At 52.2% G+C, this 15,601-nt stretch overlaps 1 protein-coding gene across 1 annotated transcript; it reads left to right on the plus strand.

The window, feature by feature from the left end:
- Window positions 1-5,176: 5,176 nt before the first annotated feature.
- On the plus strand, window positions 5,177-11,055 carry WDR73 (WD repeat domain 73; the record flags this gene model as incomplete). Its single annotated transcript, XM_082004409.1, has 8 exons — window positions 5,177-5,238; window positions 5,314-5,381; window positions 5,809-5,897; window positions 6,810-6,898; window positions 7,809-7,876; window positions 8,647-8,811; window positions 9,859-10,233; window positions 10,826-11,055. 8 exons carry the CDS (start codon window positions 5,177-5,179, stop codon window positions 11,053-11,055), a joined length of 1,146 nt encoding a protein of 381 aa, XP_081860535.1.
- Between the last annotated feature and the right edge of the window lie 4,546 nt (window positions 11,056-15,601).

The following is a 15,601-nucleotide window of genomic DNA, read 5'->3' on the forward strand; positions in this document are numbered from 1 at the left end:
GCATCCAAAAAAATCACTTTTCTCTTACTATAAGGCACTGGAGCTGGTAAAACAATGGGGTCTTCAAAAAAGCAAATACTAGGTACCTTCATCTACATTCAGAGGAGTCACGCGCATCTTGCCCCAGAAGTCTTAGTAAAAGCTCCTCAGATCATTTTGTCTTAGAGACCATCTCTGCGAGGTACGCCAGGCTGCCTCAAAACCTTCTCACTTCCCATCCTCCTTCTCCACATGCTTGCAGGGATTCTGTGGTGACAAATTATCATAGAATAAAAAAGACTCACTTCTGCATCTCCGAGAAATACAAATGTTCTCTTCGTATAAAGCAAATGGATTGTTTCCACATCGGGGCTAACTGAACAGGTAAGTGCCTTCAGCCATGAACCAGGAATGATAACCTCAGCCTTCACTAATATCATTCTTAGATCTTCAGGGTTGAGCAGTACATTTTCATGGATAAGCTCACCCTTCACACAAAAAGACTCTTAAAATCCTAGTAAAATTTCTTTGATGAATACAGTCTTTCCTCTAGTCTTTAATCAGCTCTAAGCTTTCAGCAGTAATAGGGAGTGGTAGGTCTACCTTGGCCTTCGAGGTCTGCTAGCATTCTCCACGTATATGATGATCTTCCAGCATTCTGCACGTATATGATGGTCTGAAAAACTTCATCTGTGTGTGATAAAACTTGGCATCTGCCCACAGATATCACCTGTACATGAGAGCAAAGATCCTCAGGGTTCTTCTGGTTAAACTGTTGTGAGGATTTTTCAAACTCAGGCTCTCTTGAACTCTTTTCTTCCCCCAAATAGGTAGACCTCAAGAGCTGCTTGTTTTGCTTCAGTAGCGTTCTTTCCTAGCTGTGAGAGTGGATGATCTAGTCCCATTCCACTTCTGAGGAAGAGGTGATACGCAGATTTGCACTGCAGACTCGAAGCCTTTAAGGTGACACTTCCAGCCTTCCTACCCACAGAGTCATTGCTTCAGCACCACCAAAGCTGGAATACAAGGACAATTCTGTAACAGACGAAAGGGTAACTCACCTCGCAACAACCCAGTTTTCTAAGGAGTGCCTCCCATGTAATCGAGTAACTTCTGGGGTACAGCAATAGCATCAGTCCGTGTGGGGCTGCACATACGCATACCTCCACTCCATAAGGGGACAGATTTCAGTTTGTGCACAAAAGCTACAGTGAAGTAAATCCAAATAACGTCCTGAGCCTCTTTGCAAGCTTCTGAGGGTGGCTTAGTTATATAAATAGCAACTGGAAATATTGATTTTATCCTTGTAACTACTGTGTAACATTCAGACTGAAAACTGCCCAGACATCCAGTAGCTAAGTACCATTTCATCGTATCTGAAAAGCGAATCAGTTCTCAAAGTGACGATTTCCATTTATGGCTCCTTCATAGCTTTATTTCCCAACATACATGTCTCCAAGGCTGCCCAGAACCAGATACAGTGCAAAGCCAGCGGGCAGAGAGAAGCAACTAAGGTTGTAGGTACTCTCAGTCTCCTTCACTTTGCCAGACTTTCTGCATGCACAGAACCTGCTGAAAAAAATACCCACCCTACCGCAACAAATGGTTTTTTTTATTTTCTTTATATGTATGGCAAAGTCATATGCTGAGGCATAAGGAAACAGCTTAGCCTGTTCCTATTATTCTAACTCTGTAACAACTGTTTCCTTTTTTTTCCACTCTTTCCTCTTCAACATTCTGAGATTAAAATATTTCTTTTCTTTAGTGATCTTGAAAAAAGCTTTAAAATGTTTATTTTGTTTCAACTTAAATGGTTGTTTCAGCTGTTATCTTCATCCAGGCCTTAGTACTTCAAAAACACCCTGCATTCTCTGTAGTATTGGAGGGCTCTTCTGTTTTCCCCCTTAATCACTTTGGTCCCTTAGTACACTGGAAAAATAAAGAGAAGATAAAAATAAAAGATAAATTTTTCTATGCATGTATGTGCAGAGAAAACGATTTTGGGGCTCTCTGCTCTCCCCACCTGGGATCCACAGCATCCAGTCACTCCCCTCACTGTTCTGCCTCATGCTCCTTCTCCTCAAACAGTGGTCACCAGGTGATAATTTCCAAACAGTTATTACCACCCTCTAAACCAGCCTCTGGAGTTCGGGGGAGACACAACCTGTTCCTTTGTGGATTATAAGTGACGTCAGGCAGTATAAGAGCAAGGTCACACCACAGCTCCCAGCCAAACGCCTGGCTCCCAGCCTTTCCTTTGCTATTTCTCCTGCTGGTCGCACACCTTGCTGGAGGCATACCTTGTGCCGACTTGGGCACTCATCCACCTCAGGCTAAGCTCATGTCCTGCAACTAATGCACAAAGGTATGAAAAAAGAGTTAACAGGAGAAGGTGACAAAAGACTGACATAGCTCTGAGTCCATGGAGTGCCAGACCTCTATTCTCACATGCAGCTGGTAGTCATGGCTTTACTTTCTGGCTCATCCCAGCATGCCTCACGGGTTTCTAACAAAGGTATTAAAACAATCATACTGTTTGCATTTAAAAAAAACTGCAGTCAGTTTGCTTCAGCTTCTTCACAAGAAGTTTACTCAATGCTTTCTTTTTGAATGATAGTATGTAGAAAGAATTGTGAAGATGTGATGGGTGCACTCGACCCCTTGACCAGACTGGCTCAGGAGGAGGTGAAGGCCTGAGCCCTGGCCAGGCTGTGAACTCCTCTAGTTTCAATCTGTTCTCTGAACACCCACAAAGGAGCGGACTGACACAGTGAGCATCGATGTATATGAGCTTGGATCACCGATCATGCAATTAACACATGAATAGCGGGTGGCTTTTCCAAGACTCATTTATCAAAGAAGAAACTAAGTTATGGGTGCAAGGAGTCTCACGCATACCTTCCCCATCGCATGTAATTTGATTACGAGCAAACCACTTTATCCCATAAATATGACAGCCTAAGTGAGTCTTCTTTGAGCTCCCCCTCCTACACAGCGTGGCTGCATGGTGGTGATCTCCCCTTGAGCTGGGATGCCCCTCAAGGTTGCTCCTCGAGGCAGAGACTTTTTACCAGCAGCAGATGTCTGGCAAATGACCAATATCGTGCATAACCCTGTAGTACAGTAACTTTGATTGCATGCTGAATTGATGCTAATGAAAGATTACATATACTCTGTATACATAATCCTTCAGATATAAATTGTTGAACAAGTCTAGGACTAAGTCTGGTTCCAGCCACACCTAGACTCCTCTCTAAGTTCAGAAATTAAGGGGGTCCATTCTGAATCTCATGACTCAACAAGAGGGTCCTCCTTACCCTTTTATCTCTAGTCTTTCCGCCAATCATTTTAACTCAAGTGTAATTTTCCTTTGTGTATTTTCCCATTCAGTAGTTAACAGAGTGAAGCCTGCCATCGAACTTTGACAACTCCACATTAAAACCACCTTCGCTAAACCTTCAACAGTGGTTCTTTAAGTGATCTAAATTGCCCATCTGCAACAAACTGCCGTAGTCAGCAGGATCCTAAATCAGGATTCATGACATAAGATGAGGCTTTTAGTGAATTTCAGCTATTTTACAAAAAATAATGTGAATTAAATACCTCTTCCTCTGTACATGAGAATTCTTGCCATGCTTTCTCTGAACAATTCTAAAACCAACATATCTTGAAGTGACAAAGTAGAGGATGTCAGGAAAGTAACCTGTGCTTCTCACATCGACCAGCTCCAGTTACTGCTTCCAGAGACAGCACAGCCTCTTGTCTGATGGAAGGCATCTGGCTTTCCACCCTTGTTTTCACAGCGCTTCTGCCTCTGTACCTGGTTTTGCCCTTCCTTCTTTCGCACTCACTTCTGTACCAACAGCCCTGCATTAGCCCCGAGCACTGAATTCAGACAGCACAGCCCGAGTCTGAACCCATCGCATCAGCCAGAATGGCCTACCACCTCTCCAAGCACTGCAGGTGCCCAGGAAACTGCCCTACAAAACCGCCCAAAGCATCTCCATCCCTCTGACAACTTCTGCAGGACTGACACTGACAGCACGCTGAAAACTGAGGGAAAAATAAACAGCACAGAATGTCAGATAACATGGGAGACACCATACAGACTAGAATATTCACATTCAAACGTATTTCTGTAAAAACAAGTTGTTTTTTTGATTACTCCAGAGCTGCCTCAGAAGCTGTAGCCTGCCACCTTGCAGTGTTACAGAAAATAGACACAGCTTGCTTCACAACACTGTGCATGCCAGCTAAAACCCGGCCAGAAGGCAGAAAAAGCACAATCATGTGTAATAAGCTCCCAGTTATCACCACTGATCCTGAAGCATCACTGTTACAGGCAGTGAGCCCACAGTTGGGAGCAAGTTAGCTGCACCGATCCTTCAGCACCTGCTCTGAGCCTACGCTGGACAGAAACGTAAGGCTGAAAGAGCAACCATCTTCTGCAAATGTAAGCTCATGGCAAGGCACGGCCCTGCATCCTCGATTTGAGCAGCATCCTCTCAGCAGGGGAAAGCAGAGCTGATGCGATGATACGTAACACTTGTCAGGAAAACAGTGAAGTACCTGGGAATGACACACATTTAACTGTCAAAAATGAGAAAGCGAAGCCTACGTAAGGATTATTTGGGAACCAGCACATAACGACAACATTATACAGAGATACTTGTACGAAGGGCAGAGGTTAGGCTGACTTTTACAATTATTTGGGAGGCTTCTGAATTTATCACCACACCCATACATGGATATTTCTGTATATTTGCGAAGACGCACACCCCTGCACTGCATTATTACCTGCCTTCCACTTACAAATCCGCAAGCAAGCCTGCGTCGTTACCTACATTTTAGCGTTCTGACTGTTAAAACAGGATGTGCGATTAAAGACAAGACCGCAACGTGAGCTGGCCGTGCTTTCCCAGCCACCCAAGGCGCTGCCCACGGAGGATCCGTGGCCTGGAGGTGGCGGCCACCCCCAACACCCCCGCGGGAATAACGCGGGTTTTCCACACGCACACCCCGCGCTCCGCGGCCTTTGCCCTCAGAGAGGCGACCGCGAACATCACTTCCCTCACAGCCGCCGGCACCCGCCAGCTTCAACCGGCCGCGACCGGTTTTGGGAAGCCCCGCCTCTCCGGGAGGCGTCACTGCTCCGCGCCGCCGCGTGACGTCACAGGCGCGCCGCGCGGGCGTTGCTATGGAGGCGGTGGGCGCCGGGGAGGAGGAGGCGGACGAGTGGCTGCTGCAGTCCCTGCGCCTGTGAGGGAGCCCCGGTCCCGGCCCGGCCTCGGTCCCCCGGCCCCACCAACCTCCCCTCCCTCCCTCTCCACGCAGGTACGAGGCCTTGCACACCTTCGAGCTCCAGGCGCCCACCCGCGTTATTGAATGGACCCGGGGGAACCGTGAGTGAGGAGGAGAGGGGTTGTGCCGGGCCGCCCGAGGCGGGGGGTTAGGGTGGCTGGGCCGGGCCGGGACCCCGGGGGAACGCAGAGGGCCAAGGGGCTGGGGCCACGCGGCTGGGGCCACGCGGGTAGGGAAAATGGCCACGGGGCCAGGCCGCGGCCAGGGAGAGGGGAGAGGGGAGGCCAGTGGGCCGGGCCAGGGCCCCAGAGGGGAGGCCACGGTGTAGGGGCAGGGCCCCGAGGGGAAGGAGTGGCGCCAAGTGGCGGGGGCTGCACCGGGGTTCACCTTGGGCCGGGGCTCTGGGTGCAGGTGCAGGGTTCAGGGTGGGCCGTACCGTAACTGGGGGGTCTGGATCAGGGAGGGTGGGGCAGGTGGGGCGGGGGGCTTCCCTCACCGTGTCCCTGGCTCTTCGTGCCCATCCCCAAGGTGTCTGTGTAGCCGGGTATGGGCAGTCTGGTGGGAACGAGATTCTGCAGCTGCTCCCGCCACCAACGCTGCAGGCGAAGGAGACCCAGGTGGGTGTTGCAGCCAGGGTGCCACCAGACCTCTCTGGCCTCTTTGGCCTGGTGTCTTCAGAGAGCAGGCTGTGCTAGGCTGGGCTTCACAAGCTGTTACCTGGTCTCTGATGCTCTGACAAGGGCTTGGCCAGGTTTTGAGCAGCTTTGGTTGAAACGTAAAGCACATAAGCCACCCGGCTGCTGTCCAGTTGAGGTAGTGCGGGTTGGCAGTCCAGTCATGTAATCAGAATCACAGAATCGTTAAGGTTGGAAAGGACCTCTAAGGTCCTCAAGTCCAACCGTCAACCCAACACCACCACACTGAACCATGTCCCAAAGTGCCACATCTACATGTTTTTTGAACACCTCCAGTGATGGTGACTCCACCGCTTCCTTGGGCAGCCTGTTCCAACGCCTGACCAATAGAATCATAGAATCATTAAGGTATCCTGCTGCTCTTCAGGCAGCTTGTGCCATGAAAACTTCATCTCCAGATGTGTGAATGAAAGCATTTGATGGGGAAATAGAACAGATGAGGACACCAAGGTGAATGAAGAAGGGACTTGCTGAGATGCCCGAGCCTGGGGGACCACACTGCTGAACAGTGAGGCTGGCCCTTGGGTGGGTGACCTCCACACTTAAGTAGAAGGTGGTGTTTGGTCACTGGGTAAGCAGAAAGCTCCTGAGCCAGACTTGCATGGATAGCAGTGAACCCAGGCAGAGTTCTAGGCAGGAGCTTTCTCCAGACTTTTTTTCCTCTAACTATATTGGGATCCTTCAATCCTATAGCTCCTGTTGAAATAGGCATTACTGGATGGGCAAGAGCTTTACCGAGTGTGTCTTGTGGCTCTGTCTTTTTTTCGTGGTAACTGATCACACCGAGTTCTGCACCCTTAAGTGTGAAGAAATGACTTTGTCTCTGATTTCTAGGGCCTATGTCCAGAGAGAGATTTCAAGGTGGAATGTGGTGGATTTTCAAACCGCCCAGTGTACAGCCTGAAATATGTGCCAGACACCAGGTATGGCCACAGGGTCCTTCCAGGGCATACTGGAGATGGAGAGGGGGCTTGTCCACTGAGAGTGAGCTCCTTTTTCTTGCCTGCTTCCCAGCCCAGCTGGTCAATCCTGCCAGCTCTGAGAGCACTGTGAGTCTGAGTGAGGATTTACTGGCCAGCAATACAATAGTGGTCCTCCCAGAACCCTGTCGTGATGTTTGGAGAGGAGCTGTCTATCAGGGTGCACCCCACCGCTGCGGTACTGAAAGCTGCAGTGGTGTGTCTTGTGGGGCAGCTAGCAGGGAAACTGAAGCTGCTGCTGGATAGCATGGATCCTCAGCTTCTTCAAGAAGTGAGCCACAGGGGCTGCTGATGTCGATGCTGGCTCACCAGGGATCCCTCCCTATCCCGCTTCTGAGCAGCGGGGGCCTGTGTAGCTTCCCCTGCTCTGCCTTTCCCATGCCTGCCTTCTGCATTTGGCACGGCATGGAGGTACTCAGCAGGCAGAGCGGGATACTAGTGGCAGCTGCCACCGCTCTGTAAGTCCCTGCGTATGCAAGGTTCAGAAGGTTTTTTTCCTGCTGTGGATTGTAGACCAAACAAACACGCTTCCCTCAGGCTGATTCATTTCACTCGTACAGCTCTCCTACACAAGCCCCAGTTGCTACTTTGGGGTTCTTTGCGCCATTCTTAGTCTTGCACTTTTGGAAAATGTGCTAATTAAATGCCGTTGCATGGGACTGTGTTCACCTGGGCTGTGTAGAGCACCCTGGCATGGGGCATTCTGGCATTGCCGTCCTTATGGCCTCTTCTCTGCTGCAAGCAGAGGCAGGAGCTCCTGAGCACAGGAGGAGCAGCAGACCAGTTTGTCCCAGGGAAAAAAGGCTGTTCTCTGCTCCTGAAGAGTTTTGTGGGGTTCTTTTTGTTTCCTCAGCTTGCTGGTGACGACTGGCCCACCAGACAGCTCCCTCCAGGTCTGGCAGGTGTCAGCAGAGGACTCTGGTAAGGGAACATGTTTCTGAGCTTGAGTAGTTTCTCAATGTAGTCCTTGCGTCAAGCTTCCCCCTCTTCCTGGAGCACAGAATGAGGAGAGGAGTGCCAGCCCCATTCAGTGAAGTCCTGAGTGACTGCCCTTGTGTGGCAGGGGCTGGAGAAGGGCATGAGACAAGAGTCTACACCAATTCTGATGGCTTGGAAAGATGTGGGCTCGACGACGCAAACCCCGTAAGGGCATTAGTAGGTTTAGGCCTGTCACAGTGGCTTTCTGCTTATTTGTGAGCTCTTACTCATACAAACAAAAACCCTAATCATATATTTGGCACAATGTTCCCTTAATAACTCCAAGGATTAGAAATAAAAAGCTCCATACATCACCTTTCAGGATGTACCATGAACAGCCTCAATTCCTCAAACCTATGTCTGCCTGCTTCTGGAAAAGGGTTGCTGTTGCTTTGTGCACTCTTGTGAAATACGTTGGAACCACCAGAAAGGAAGTGCAAAATGCTATTAGAAGTTTTCTTATTCTTCTTCATTGAAAATAAGCATCTTGATTCACAACTTCCCATGCATGTTGCTAGGTTTTAAATGGCTTGCTGTCAGTCCTGGGTGTGTTGGAAGGAGTGGTTTTTTTCTGGAGGGGGGTTAGTCATAATTGGATTTCTTATTGGTTTAGTCGCACTTAGCTTCGTGAGGCATCTTTGTGAAACAGCTTAATCTTGTGGATTACTTGATTCCTGATGTGTTTTACAGCTGCTTACATCTCTTTCAAATAGATGTTATTAAATCTGTAAGTGCCATACCTACAGAAAGTGTCCCTGGGCAACCTTGGGCTAGAATTGCAACCATTTCGGCCAGAGCCCCATGGGTCCTTCACGGCTCAAGACTGAACAGCGTCCAAATTACAGAGATTGAATCAAGGAAAAATGTCTACATGGCAGGTATTCAAACAAAGTCTAATGATGGATTTTTGGAAAGTTGGGAGTTAGGTAAAGCAAAGGTTAACTGCTCAAGTGGCAAACGTTTCATCAGGTGGATACTTTCAGATATGTGCCAAAGGGTATAAAGGTATTTGCAGAAAGTACGTTGTACTGAGGAAAGAGGTTACAATGCTCTGGTCCATCTCCAGCTTCTCACTACTGCCATGCCAGTGATTTCTCAGGCTTCTGCCCCAAATCTGTGCCCTACAGGAGCTCCATAGATGGTTTCAGTGCAAAGAATTGGGTTAGCAGAGGGCTGCTGCATGTGTTGTCCCAAATGAGGGAGGTGCTGTCCCCAGAGCCCCATCGCTTGGGGTCGTTGAAATCAGCATCAGCGTCTGAGTGAGCTCTGTGCTACTCTGTGCTCTGTCTGTGCGGGTGGGAGGAGGAATCATGCCAGCCTCGTTAAACCAGCCCTGCCTTACCTCGAGGTGGTTAATCCAGGTCTGGTTTGCTGGGGGTCCTGGAGACCATCTGCCTTTACCTACACAGTAAGATGCAGTCCCCACACACTTCCTTCCCTGCTGAGGAAAATATGTGTGTCCAGCGGCTGTAGCCCAGTTGTGCTGAGCAAAAGGAGGGAAAGGCAAGTCTGTCTGTCACAGCAGGGCTCTGCTGAGTCCCTGTGCCACAAGGACTCATGTGACTCCCACTGCTGAGGAGTAGTGCTGGAGGCATCTGCTCTCAGAGCCCTGGTCCGTGTCAGGTCCCCCATGGGAGCTCAAACAGAGCTAGTGTTAGTCCTAAGCCTGCCTGTCTCCTCTGCCTGGGTGTTAACATCACCTCTTCAGGGATACAGACTGTGCCCGCTCCACATGGATCCCATGCAGAGGTAATTCTCAAGCAGGCTGTCAGTCTCTGCTGCTGGCTCTCTTGAAGAACTAAGTAGCATTGCTTGAAAGCCACTTCTAGGGACAAGGCTGGAAATCTGCTTTCTCAGGCAAGATCACAGCAGAGAAATCATGCAAATGCTCCTCGTGGCATCTGAGGTCTACCTCTCTCTTCTAGCCTCCAGAAACAGCGAGGAGCTCAGCGGCCTGGCATTCCTGGATTGCAACACGTTGCTCCTCTGCTGTGCCAAGGGCCATCTGTGCCTGGCTGATGTTCGGCAGCCACAGAGTCCCTTGGAGGCTGTGTCCGTCCCCTCAGCGCTGTGTGGCGAGCGGTGGTGCATGGGAGTCGGGCACGGACCTCAAGGCTCTGACTCAAGCTCCCAGCCCATAGCTTGCCTCTCGAGTGGAGGGCACCTCACCCTAACGGATGTAAGAAAAACCTCGGAGTCCTTGGCCTCAGCAAAGTGCAGAGTTCCCTCTCCCAGCTCGGCTGCAGAGTTCCTGTGCGTCTCCTGGGCTCCTGCTCTGGAAAGCTGCCTGGCCATTTCAGGTATGTGGTTTGGGCAGAAATCTCCTTTTCTGGATTCTTTTTTGATCTGCATTTCTGTTGAGGCCCAGTTCACCCCACCTTACTTCAACAGCTCCCTAACTGAGGTGTTTATTCAAAGCTCCTCCTGGGGCCAGCAGGATTTCTGGCTGGGGTGAGCTAATCATCCTCTGCAGCTGCCTCTCCCCAGTAACTACAGAAGGGGCCTGGATGGGTTCCGGGGGACTCCTACTTCTCCCCTGGGAGAACAAAGACCCCAAACCCTTAGCAAACGCTGCCCTGATAGTGCCAGTGACAGCCTAGATGCAGGGATACTGCGCTAAGACCGGCTGGGCAGCAAGGCTGCCTCTTGGCCAGAGCATTGCAAATTCAGACTAGTAAATCTGCAAGCTTTTTGGATCTGGCCTGTGTTCTCCCTGGCAGCTGTTAGCTTGAGACAAGCTCCTCGGAGGCTTGGAAGTTCTGCTGTCACAGGTTGTCAGTCTGGGCCTTTGTCCTCGTTTCTGTCTCAAGAGCCCTACTGAGAGCATGAGCCCAATGGGACTAGAGCAAAGCAATTTAGTTCTGCGGTCTCTCTGATTCCCTTTTATTCAAGGTTTTGATGGGACCGTGCATGTGTATGACATGCAGAGCTGGGACAGCTCTGGCAGGGAAGCAGAGCCGATCTTTGTTCACAAAGGCCACGCGTTCGGCGGATCGGACAGCAGTGGAGGCCCTCCCTTCATCACAGTGCATGCATGGCATCCGCAGAAACCAAGAACGTTATTGTCAGCAGCAAGCGACGGTTCCCTGCACGTTTGGGACTGGGTTCAGGCTTGTGGGTAGATCACGCTTTTGGTGAGATGTGCTGCGTTTCCTGTCTTATGTTCTAGTTTGCGTAGGCTGCGAGGTACCTATCTGCATGCAGATACTGTTTTGAGACAGTTGTAGTGAACAGAACTAACTGTAAAGAGTGCTATTGTAATATAGTAAAAATTTTGATCGTGTTACTTGTTCTCCTGTGTACCAGCCTTCAAATGATAGCTGTGACTGTGTAGTAGCCTGTAGTTCTGGTCGTGTCCGCTAGCAGAGAACATCCTGCTGTCATTTTATTGTAGACCCATGTCGTGTCTGCACCATACTTTTCAGAAGAAAACACAAAAAAGCATGAGTACGGTTTGAGGAAATGGGCTCTTCTGTGGCATATTTAACCCGCTGTTGCCCGAAGCACCGGGGGAAGGCTGTACCCCCCATGGGCGCTGGCATTTCATCACGTGCGTGTGTCACAGAGTAGTGGCCTCCGCTCAGGAAGTTGCGGTGCAAACGCAGCCTGCTTGCAGCCTGCAAAAGGAGCAGGAACAACCTTTTCAGCCCCAGCCTGCTACAAGCTTTGCCCTCCCCCTGCATAACTGGAGAGCACCCAGACTAGGAAAAAGCATTGGTATCTTTTGGCTCTTTTCCCACCGCCTGAAAGTTTAAATTTGATCGAGCTAATGTGATTTCCTGGGCCTGAGGAAGCCAGGCAATGACTCTTGCAACACCTACGCTGTTACCAAGGTGTTACTTGCGGGGGGAAAACTGTCCCCTTATCGTGAACCTCAATGAATCCTTATTCATCAAGGAGCTGGGGAGGGAGTCGAGAGCTGTGGCAAAGCCTGGCAGCGAGGCAGGGGAGTGATGCGGGCGGGGGGTGCTCACCTGCAAAGTGGGGGACCCTGGCTTGCTCTGGCACTGGGGGTTGCTTGTGCTGGAGCGGCCAGCCTGGATCTTGCAGCGCAAATGCTTGCACAGCATCTGCGGAGCCGTGTCCGCTCTGCTCCCTCACCCCAGCACCTGGCGATTGCTGTCCCCTCGTGCTTCTGAGTGCCTTTTCATGGCTATTTCTGGGGTCGGGAGCTGCCGTTACGCTTCCCCTCAGAGGAGAGGTGCAAAGGGCTCCCGGTTTTGCTGGGGGTAAACTGAGGTGAGAGAGGGCGTTGAGGACAGCAAGATGGGTGCTGCACTGGATGAGTTGGGGAGAAGGTTGTATTTCAGGAGGACGGCGCTTGAAGTGGATGGGGAAGCCTTGGTGCTGGGAATGCGGCATACCGAACTGTGCTGTGTCATGGCAACAGCTGGCTGCCTGCGGCTGCTGAAGCCAAACCCTGCTCCCGTCCACGCCATAGCGGTAACGCAGGGAAGCTCCACGCTGCTCACCTCGCAGCTCTCCTCCCGGCACAAGCCATGTGGGCTCTTCCACCCCGCACCCAAGGCTATCCCTGCCTACGTGGCAGCGTGTGAAATGGGGGGAGCGTGTCCTGCCCGAGGCTGGGGGGTTGATGCATTGTCACCTACCAGCAGCAGGGGTTGCTGTACCAGCAAAGAAAAAAAGCCTGTTTGAGCCCAGGAGGAGCTGAGCGCTCATGCAGGAATGCCTGGTCCTCCTCTCCACCCCTGGAGGGTCCCCAGCAAAACCAGTCCAGCTGTGCTAATGTCATGCTGGTGTGAATGGGTTCTGGCCAGTGGCCTGGGAGGATTTCTGCCCCGGTGAGGGGCAGCTCGGCGGGCTCCTGGCTTTCCAGTCTCTCCTAATCTGCTGTTGACTCTGTCCCTGCCTGCTGTGGGAGCACACAGCATGCCCTTCCCCTGCTCTGACACCTCCAGGTTCATGAGTTTAGGAGGTGGCTTTTTCTGGCCCAAGATGGGGACCAGGTGCAGTCCCAGGAAGAGCAGCGTGTGGCTGATGGGTATGCAGGCATGGAGGATTCCCAGGGTGGGATCCTGGAGCTTGGTGGATGTTTTCTCAAGCACCCCGTACTTGAGAGTAAGGGAGTAGGAGATTTGGCAAACTGAGGGGCACAGCTCCGCTGCTGCAGCTTCTCTCAGCTCCTCCACAACACACAACCTTTAGAGGGAAACACCCACCAGGGTGAGGGTCTGGCCTTGGCGGAGGTGGCTTCTGAGGAGGGGAGATGACCACTGCAGCCTTCCCAGCAACCAGCCTTTGTCATCCTCGCTGTCTCCTTCATAGGGACATGGTGGAGGAGCTGACAAGCAGGAGCAGCAGAACCAAGCCTGACCCCATCCTACGTCACGGCGATGCAGGTAGTGCAGAGAGGACAGGGAAGCAAACTTGCTTGGCTTTCTAGAGAAATGGGGCTTAAGCAATAGCACAGTTTGTACTCATCTAAACTTCCCTTTTGTTTTTTTTTTTTTCCCAAAATAACTTAAGCCTTCTTGTCCAGCTTGAACCAGATTTGACAGGGGACTGGAAATGTCCAAAATACTAAGTACTTGCAGCTGCTATAGGAAGGAATTATGCACAGGGGGATCTCCCTTTAAACGTGACGCTGGAGAACTTGCACTGGGCGGTAAGGGTGTTTCTCCCAGAAATGCACCACTCAGGGCCTCGGGCAGTGCCTGAATGTTTGGTCAGAGTCTGGTTGTGTGACTGTGAGGTCCTTGGCTTTGCTGGAGCCGGCTTTGCTGGAGCCAGCTTTGCCCATGTTGGGGTAGGTTGGGATGGCCCCTGCCCTCAGCACAAATGCTGATGCCCCCGAGATGGGCCGACTCCACAGCATCAGTGTGGCAAGGGGCAGCTCGCAGCTGCGTTGGACATGCGTGTGCCCAACCTCTGCTCTCCATGGGACCATGGGAAGGTCCTCCAGGACCCCTGTCTTCACTGAGGCAAGCTGGCCACAGAGCTTCCATCTCTGCTTTGACCCCAGGGCATCGCAGCTGGGGAGAGCAAGTAGGATGGACACGCAGGGCTGGGGAGACGTTTCCTGGCAGGGAGCGGATCCAGAATGGTGCTGTGGGTGCTGGCCAGAGCAAGCTGCACTCTGGGTTTCTCCTCCCTTGCCTGGGAGAGGACAAGCCACAGCCCTTCCCTGAGGGGCTGTCCCCCAATTCAGGCCCAGAAGCGTGTGTGTTGGGGGCTATTTGGCCAGGCTTGGCCGTGGACTTGAATCCTATGCAGAGACGTGCAGGTGCTGCTGCGTCCGTCCAAGGAGAAGGGGGGCGTTTTGGGGACTCCATCCCTGGCTCCTCCTCAGCCCCTTGCTGGGAAGACACGATTTCAAACCCGGGGCGAGTCCGGGTTTTATTCTGCAGCGTGAGGCTGTGTGCTGCAGCAACGAGGGGAGCTACGGCGAGAGCAGGAGCTCAATCTGCTGCGCCCAAACGGAGATTGTGAGAGCAGAGACAAATGTAACGCAACTATTTTGTGCAACACCAGGGGCTGAGAAGAGGCTGATGCTTGCAGCGCTGCTGCTGACAGTGATTTCGGAGGCTGCCTGGGTGTTTTTAAGGACTGGAGACATCTGCTTTGAGATCTTGCATTGCTTTCTAAAACTGCTGGGCCGTATTTGTGGGGAGAAGATTGGCACGGGCTGGCCTTGGCTGGATTTAACAGTGTGCCCATTCCCCTGGCAGCTGGAGCATCCTCTCACACCTCCGTTTGCGCCAAGGGCCATCCAAATCGCCCTATCCCACACGACAGTGACACAGATCTGGCGTCCAGCTCTCAGCATCGGCCCTGGGACTTGTTCCTCCCTTCTGCCACCCCGGGTAGGACTGCACAGCAGCACAGCGCTGGAGGAGCCTCCACTGCTGCAGGTTGGGTTTGACGATGAGCGCTCTGATGGTCGCTTTTCCTTTGTGCTTGCGGGCACCAGCTGCTGGGTGTATCGAGCCCTGCAGTGCCAGCCCTTAGGGCACAACTTCTTAAACCATCAGCTATGAGGAGCTCCTCAGCAGGACGCAGACCGGACGTTGCTCGTTTAACAAGTAGCTCGTTAATAGGCCGTGCTCACCGGGTACCGCATGGCCTTGCATCTCATCTCCTACAGAAAACCTTCGTCTCCTCCCCGGCTCTTTGGCGCGGATCCCATTGTAATGTCTGCGTCTCCCTGCGCCCGGGGGAAGGCTGCCGCAAGCGCTGCGGTACGGGCACGGCGTGGCTCAGCGAAGCCGCCGCAAGCGGGGCAGGTGCTGGCTGCTCACCCTGGTCCTTGGCAGGAGGAGCGGGATCCCCGGCGGCGGCCGCGTCCATCTGCGCCGGTCTTCAGCGTCCCAGCTGGTGGAGCGACGCCGGCATTTCTGGGGCAGGGCATAGCCCGTCGTGAGCGCGACATGTCGGTTGATGCCTTGCCCTGGATGTCTGTCTCTGCTGGCAGGGAGCCCAGAAGCTGCACTCGTCGTTTCTCATTTCAGGTGTTAGCCGAGAGCGACGAGGGTGGCGGGAGCTGTGCGGGTTGCGCCGGGGGAGGCGGCTCTCCTGTGCTCCCCCCGCACAAGAGAGAGCTTAGCGCAAGTCCTCTGGCATTTTAGCATCGATTTCTGTGGTTTCTGCTACGGCCCGAAGCTTGCAGAGCGCGCGCACACACGTGGACATTTGGTGTGAGCCGAGGAC

The sequence above is a fragment of the Phaethon aethereus genome (genome assembly GCF_964289735.1).
Source record: "Phaethon aethereus genome assembly, chromosome: 1".
Classification (NCBI taxonomy): Eukaryota; Metazoa; Chordata; class Aves; order Phaethontiformes; family Phaethontidae; genus Phaethon; species Phaethon aethereus.